Source organism: Mandrillus leucophaeus, unplaced genomic scaffold (assembly GCF_000951045.1).
Source record: "Mandrillus leucophaeus isolate KB7577 unplaced genomic scaffold, Mleu.le_1.0 Scaffold414, whole genome shotgun sequence".
Taxonomy (NCBI): Eukaryota; Metazoa; Chordata; class Mammalia; order Primates; family Cercopithecidae; genus Mandrillus; species Mandrillus leucophaeus.
The window spans coordinates 404,195-411,975 of NW_012104410.1; the positions used below are offsets into that span (position 1 = coordinate 404,195).

A 7,781-nucleotide genomic window follows, 5' to 3' on the forward strand; every position below is an offset into this window, starting at 1 on the left:
AAAAAAAAAAAAAAAAAAATACTAAGTCTTCAAAATCTGGAGTATATTTTACCCTTATAGTACATCTCAGTTTGGATTAATTGCATCTGAAGTGCTCAAGAACCATATATAGTTAAGAGCCTTTAGTATCGGACAGTACAGATCTGGGGCCTTGCCTATCTGCTCTCACTCCCCACTCACCCTGGAAGCAGGTCTTGTGCTCCCTTTTCTCTGAATGTTCCCTCGAGTAGCCGCCCTCCACCCTTTAGATCTTCCTCTAGGGCATAAGGCAGTATGTAGCGCGTAGAGAAGGAAGGCTGCAAAAGTTCTTATGAAATCCTGAGTTACACTGGCCTGTGGGTGGTCTCCTTTCCTGCCTTACATGTTCATGTATGTCTATGTTAGACTGAGACTTTCCTGAAGGCAGGACCTTGTCTAACTTTCAGTGAGGTCTTTAGTTGAGGCCACAGATGAGGGGAGGGTAAGGTGGGAAGGGCCCTCTTGCAATGCTGTCTCCCACTCCCTTGCCTGAGAATAACTCTGTTGCTCTTTTCTCACCTGTAACACAGTTGCCTTGGGGACAACCAGCAGGATGTCAGAGCCCCCATCAGCCTCCTCCAGGGTCACCAGTTCATCCATGGGCCTTGGCTCTCGGAACTGGAAAGGGGGGCTCTGCCCACACACCCGGCCCTGGCGGTTCACATATCGGAACTGGTAGAGCTGAGCTCCTGGTTTGGGCAGGTAGCTGGCTGTGGGAAGAAGAATGGACCCAGGACCCCAAATGATCCACTGTCCTTGGCTCCAGCCCCTTGCTCAGTATTCCATATACTGTTTCTTCTCTTCTCCACCTCCCACAGGCCATTTCTTTTCCTAGGGTACTCTTCTCTCTCCTTTCTGCCTATCCCTCTCCTTCCTTTCTCTCCCAAACCCACTCCCCCTCTATCATAATCATAATAATGCTACTCACCATGTAGTGAGCGCCTACCATGTACCAGACACTGTGGTAACAGTTTTTTTTTAATTTTATTTTATTTTGAGACAGAGTCTTGCTCTGTTGCAAAGCTGGAGTGCAGTGGCACGATCTTGGCTCTCTGCAACCTGTGCCTCCTGGGTTCAAGAGATTCTCCTGCCTCAGCCTCATGAGTAGCTGGGACTACAGGCATGCACCACCATCCTGGCTAATTTTTTTTGTATTTTCAGTAGAGACAGGATTTTGCCATGTTGGTCAGGCTGGTCTTGAACTCCTGACCTCAAGTGATCCACCCACCTTAGCCTCCCAAAGTGCTGGGATCACTACGCCTGGCCTACAGCTTTCATTTTAAATCCTCATAATGTTTCTATAAACCAGGCATCCCCTTTTACTGTTAAGATAACAGACACAGGGAGGTTATGTAATTTGCCCAAGGCCAAACAGCTTTTAAGTGTTAGAGGTGAGATTTGAACCCAGGTCGTTCCCTCTTCTCACCACATAATGCTACCTTTCCATCTTCCTTACTCCCTGGTTTTTCCTTCTTTGGGTAGGACATGGGACTAGACGTCCTCTGATGTTCCTTCTGTTTCTAAGTCACTGATTCTGCAATAATCCCATGATTTTCTATCTGCTGAGCCCTGTTGGATATATTCTCATTATATTTATTTTCATTTATTTTTCCTTGTCCTTTGTGCCTAACTTTTAATGTTTCTGAGCCCACTACCTTCTTTCAAACTTCTACTCCCTTGGCTCCTCTCTCCCAATTTTCCGTCTTCCCTTGTACCTTGGAACTGGACACTGGTGTGAATGGGGGAACCATCACTTGTACTTTCAGGCACGGAAGACCACACAAATGTGTGGTAATCTCGAACACAGGCAGCTTCTACCTGTGAAAGCCCAAGGTTGGAGAAAGGTATGGTCATGGAAATACCTTCTATGGATGGAAGAAAGGGCAGAGGGGTTGAATGAGAGGGGCAGGATGGAGCTACAGTGGCAACAATGACAAGAGAAAGGGAAAGTGGAGGGACACTAATGTGTCAGTAAAGAATAAGGTTAAGATGGAGAAAAGATGAGCTTTGATTACACAGGTTGCCTCTGTCATCTGTGACAGGTTTCTTTCTTCTTCTCTATCAACCTGAGGTTGAGAATCCAAGAGCCCAATCATTCCCCTTATTCCAACCAACCCACAGCCCATAAACCTAAGCCAAAAGGGGTTCCAGAGATACCTTGAAGATGCCAATCCAGTCACTGGCACTGGGCATGGTGCCTGGGGGAAGGGTGTAGTGACATTCCACCTTGGTGTTGGGGATGTAGGTCCGGGCTACATTCAGAAAGTTGACTCCACCACGGGATGGTGCTCGGCTTAGTGGTGATTCTTCCATCCTGGCCTTGAGATATCTGTCCTCCTATGAAAGAAAGGGTTGATATCCTAAAGTCTCTCCAGTCCACCTCCTTCCCCACACAGCTCCAGCAACACACACTCACAGCCCCTGCCACTACACCTGGAGATAAGCCATACCTGGTTTCCAGTCCTTGAGGGTTATGAACATTTTTGAGGTATCACTCTTAGTCTCTAGGATGTAGGTCTGGCCTTCCAAGTCAGTCCCAATCCTGTCTCACACTATACCCTCTCTGGCTTATAGACCCTTCTGAGGGTCCAGACTTCTCTAATTTTGCTCCCAAAAGGACACTGAGGGGACAGAGCGTGGGACACTGAGACTTGGTCGACAGCCTCCATTTCTCCATCCCATCTCCCACACATCCTGGCTCTTGAATTCAAAATCCAGCTGAGGTGTGGGGCCCTCTCATTGAGAGGTGTCCTTACCTACTCCTAAGCTTGTTGACCCAGCTGTATCCAGGAATGAGTTATGACATCAGAAAGCAGCAACTAATCTCTGAAAGGAATGGTTGAGTTTTCAGAGCTAGAATACGGCTTGGGGTCGGGGGGAACTGACAGCCCAAATCCTTAGGCTCCTGAGCTCTCTTTTCATCTCTCTGAGCTGTCTACCCCCATGAATTCCAGGGAAGCAGAAAGCTTCTGCTGGCATCCAAGAGACAAAGGGAAGGGGAGGATATAAGGAAAGACAGGTTCTGTCCCTCGACTTATTATTCCAGGAAGTCAAGAATTCTGGAGGCGGCAACTTCAAGGGTGGAGTGAGGCACTTAGCAGGAACGTGGTGGGGGTGGTGAGATGGAATGTGGGGGCCTGGAGCCAGGAAAGCCCCACCCCGGGGCAGGGAACAGACTAGAAAGTGGGAAGTAAGGGCCCCCAAGAAGTGGAAATGTATATTTAACGTTGAGGAAAGGGGAGATGAGTTAAAAAAGAACCCAACATTCTTCTCTCCAGACTGTGCCTGCAGCAGGACTAGAAACCTACTAGTTTCACTTTAGTATTTCTCTCCTCATTTTCTCTCTGCTCCCCTCAGCCTCGATCCTTCCCTCTGTTTGTATCGGTAGCTGGAGACACACTATAGGATGGGGTTGAGAGGAAGGGGTGTTCCAAGTTAGCTGGGGAGAGTTAATTGGAAAATATGAGGGTGGGGTGAGGACAGATAACAATAATAACGATCAAGAGAACTCCTCAGTCCAGGGCTGTGAGATGGCCCTCTTACTCATCACTCCTTTCCAGCCCACTAATCTGCTTCCTGTGTCACTCACAGCCGACATGTCCAACCAGCCATTGCCACTAGTCATACGCACGCCCCCAAACATCACAAACCCACACCAGGCTGAAATCTAGGGGACAGAAGCTTTAAAAGAAAACAGAAACTCAGTGGATAAAGGTGAGCCAGCAACACAAAAAGGAGCAACTTCTGCCCCCAAAATAGGTAGAACAAAAGGTTTTTTTTTTTTTTTATGTTCATCTCTCTGAAAAATTCCTGGTTGAAACTAGTCCATGTTTTCTCCAAATGTAATTCTTCCAGCTTTCTAAGGGTGGGGGTAAGTTGTCCCCAGAGATCTATACCTGGAGAACACTAAAATACACCCCAAAAAGAAAATCCGTAACAGCTGTAAATGTTTTTCATGTCCGAAAGAAAGTTCTGGGCACCTAAGATGTAGGTGTGTAGCCTGATTCAGATGTTCACATGGCGGGCGGAGAGCGGGTGTCCCGCCCCCTCCTCTGTAGGCTCTAGAGTTCCTTGACATTCTACTACTTGGAAGGTCCCCCTTCCTCCAGGGATTCAGCGTCGTAAAGGCCTTTGGATTTGCGTAGGGGAGAGAGGGAAGACGTGTGGGGGACACGTCTTGCCTGGGAGAGAATAAGCAGATTTCAGCTCCCCTAAAGGGATCAGCTTTATAGAGACGTACTGAGAAGAAGGAGAGGACGACGAGGGGGCGCCCCCTCTAATCAGGGTCCCCTTGAAACTAAGAACTCCCCAAACAGCGGGGGTGGCTTCTCCAGTAAGGAAAGTGTTAAAACCCAAACGCTCCTGCATCCCCCTTCGACAGTTCCCTTACGTTATCCTTCCCCAAACTGGAAAGTGGGGAAACTCTGCCCTCCCATAAAATCGCCCCCAATTAGGCCAAGTTTCTTACCCAACAGATGGATCAGCTGTTCCCCTCACCTTTCACCAACAACAAAAACAGCACTCCGACTTCTCGAGGGGAGGGAGACGAGTGGGCGCGAGGGCTTCTGGGTTTTGTGGTTCTTCCGCGCCCTTTCGCCGCCGCGCGCTCGGATCTAGGACTACATATCCTAGAAGGCTGCGCGCAAGGAGGGCGGGGAAGAGGGCGTCCGTGGCGGCGGCCTCACGGCGGCGTCCTGGGAGGCGTAGTTCTCACTCCTATGACAGAGAACGAGGGTGTGGCCATTAAAGGACTTCACGGCCCATGATCCCTTAGGAGGGGGCCGGCTGCATGAGGGGTGGCTGCTGGTTTGTAACGTGCGCTGTTGGGGGCTGGGGAGGATTTACGGCTCTAACGCCTTCTGTATAACGCTTTAACGGTGGGCAGAGCGGTTTCTGTTGCGTCCCCCTCATGTACTTTTCACACCCCCCTGTGAGATAGGCGTTAGCGTTATGCACACTTTGTAGATGAAGAAACTCAAGTACGGTTAAGGAGCCAGTGTGAAGTGTCAAAGCTATGAAATGTAGAACTGCACTAGCCTTGGCTGACTCCACGTCATGTGTTCTTGCCACTACACCACAGCTACCCACCATTTTGGGGATGGGAAACTGATAGCTGGGGTATAGCAGTTTCTTCTTTACTTCAACCTCAGGAACAGACCTTGTAAGAATGTTGTGTTCTGCACAGTTGACCATTTTCTTCCAACTTAAGGATTTCAGTGCTAAGGGGCCTGACAATACGCATCTGGACTGGGCTCCCCTAGAGTGGCTTCTGGGTCTAGGAAGAGGATAAAATTGCCTGAGGTGGTGGTAGGAGCAGTGGAATGAGAAGAATGAAACTGAAAAGAGAGCTTGGCATAATTCAGGACCTGTCGCAATTCACAAGCCACTTATAGGGGCCTGTTTGCCCAAGCCTTTTAAGTGGCTTAAATTAATTAGGATAACAATATATGTTGACGTTCCGGTTTTTATTTAGGAGAGGTGAAAGATTGACACGTCTCCCACACCCCAAGTCACGTTACAGACTTGAGCATCCTACCCCCGTCTCGCCATTCTCCATCCCTCTAGTCGGAGGCATTCAGAATTACCTCTTTCTCTGGCTCTGCATTAAAGGATTACAGTCTTAAGGATTGATTTCCTCTTCCTAGGTGCCTGCTTTAATTCTCTACTGCACTAAGTTATGGAGCTTCTGCCTTTTCCAAGTTTTTTGGTAGTGTTTTGCTTTTATGACTGAATGCGGTGTCTGCTCTGAGTGTCTTTCATCTGAAGATCTCCAGGCACTTAACAATTAGTTACTGAGCTGCACAAACATTAAGGTGATGTGTCTGTCATTAGTCAGGATTTATGAGTTAGGGAACCAGTTTCTGGATGAGGAGGTAGCTCAAGGTCTGGAGTGGGTTAAGAGTGAGGTCTGTTCAAGGACCCAAGTCTCAAGTGTTCTTGGCTCTTGTCTTCCACCCAAAATAAGGGTCTGTAAGAAAACAGTCTCGGAGCTAAAAATGGGTGCTTATGATCTGTTCAAACTATGCTAAGAATTTTCCTATTTAATACAACAGGCTTATGTAATATGCCTTGTTTTTATCCCCATTTTACACATGATGAGATTGAGGCACAATTAATGACTTGCCTGGAGTCATCCAGCTAGTAAGTGGCAGAATCAGGATTTAAGCACAAGCAGTCACCATACTCCCAGTCCAGAAACTCTGGCATGTGATACTAACTCCCATTGTTCTAAGGAACAGTGCTGGTTCATTAACAGGAGACACATGTTCACTGAGCATTTATATGCTCAGTGCAAGGCACAAGGTAATGTGAAACAGATTAATTCAACAGATATGTGTGTCAGGTACTATGCTAGGTATTCAGTTAATTTTATTGAAATAATGAATAGAAAATATTCATTATTTTAAAATAATGAATGTAATTAATTATTTTAATTATAGTCATTGCTTTCAAATATTCAAATATTTGAAGAATAGATTAAATTTGGATAGTTTGGCAAGATGGGGACTGGGGAGGGTAAGCTTCTTCTAGGCCAAAGCAAAGATTTGGAGGTGGGAATGGATAATGAGCCTAGAGTCACACAATAGCACATCAATTTCAACCTTTAGTTATTTATTTAGGCAAACTCAGATTATTGGTAATGTCTGCCTGAAATGTTGTATTGAGGATTCTGAGGAAAGAGTGCTGGGTAGCAATGTCTGCCATGTACTCCAGATGGAAAATGGCAGTTGTAGTGGATGGACTAATTGTTTGAAATTATTTCCTCTCTCATTCCTGCCCACTGCCATGTGACTTGCAGTATCTCCTGTAGAAGGAATAGATGTCTCATGTCATTGACTTTGGGCTTTGTCATGTTTCATGATTTGGCTGACGGGATGTGAACAGATGTGACTCATTCCATGTTTGAACACATGAGTTTCCACTTTCTTGTTCTTCTCTGCCACTAGAATGGGAATAATCCACAGGAGAGTTGCTCCTTCTGCCTGGGTCCGGGAATGAGAAGACCTGTGGAGCTGAGCTGCCGCTTGCCCACAACCTGCATATACATAAATCAAAAGCCAACATTGGTTGTTTTAAGTTGTTTTAGATTTTGGGGTTGGTTGTGATTGCAGTAAAGCTGAATAAAAGCTACAGTTGGAAGCCAGGAATGGTGACTCACTCCTGTAATCCCAGCACATTGGGAGGCCAAGGCGGGTGGATCACTTGAGGTCAGGAGTTCAAGACCAGTCTGGCCAACTGGTGAACCCCCGTCTCTACTAAAAATACAAAAATTAGCCAGGTGTGGTGGCGTGTGGCTATAATCCCAGCTACTTGGGAGGCTGAGGCAGGAGAATCGCTTGAACCCAGGAGGCAGAGGTTGCAGTGAGCCGGGATGGTGCCACTGCACTCCAACCTGGGGAACAGAGTGACACTCTGTCTCAAACAACAAAACAAAACAAAAACCACCACCACCACCAACAACAACAAAAAAGAAGCTACAGTTGGATAATTGGATAATGGAAGATAAAATTGGAAAGACAGACTTAAACCAGAGTATAGAGAGTTTTGAATGTCAGGTGAGCCAGAGCCTGCTATGTGTTTATCAGAACCTATTTCTTTCTTTTTATTGGACACACAGCTGGACCACATTTTTAAGCTTCTCCTTTAATTAATGTGTTCCATTTTCAAGTCTGGCCCATAAAGCCCTCCAAAAAAGATCCTTCATTTTTTTTTTCCTGTCTAGCTTGATGAAGATGACCTTAGGCACAGCGACCCTGAAGGCC

At 46.8% G+C, this 7,781-nt stretch overlaps 1 protein-coding gene across 5 annotated transcripts in view; it reads right to left on the minus strand.

The window, feature by feature from the left end:
* Nucleotides 1-4,828, minus strand: part of CALCOCO1 (calcium binding and coiled-coil domain 1) — an 18,125-nt gene extending 13,297 nt beyond the window's left edge. For 2 of the 5 annotated variants that reach the window (XM_011992583.1, XM_011992582.1), the window contains exons 1-4: nt 4,487-4,828; nt 2,176-2,355; nt 1,734-1,836; nt 538-728 (exon numbers count right to left, since the gene is read on the minus strand). In XM_011992583.1, coding sequence (XP_011847973.1) covers nt 538-728; nt 1,734-1,836; nt 2,176-2,331 — 450 coding nt within the window. In that variant the 5' untranslated portion in view covers nt 2,332-2,355; nt 4,487-4,828. Of the gene's footprint in view, nt 1-537; nt 729-1,733; nt 1,837-2,175; nt 2,356-2,774; nt 2,845-3,282; nt 3,418-4,486 lie in introns of all 5 variants that reach the window. The other 3 variants (XM_011992581.1, XM_011992585.1, XM_011992586.1) reach the window with 3 other exon arrangements.
* Between the last annotated feature and the right edge of the window lie 2,953 nt (nt 4,829-7,781).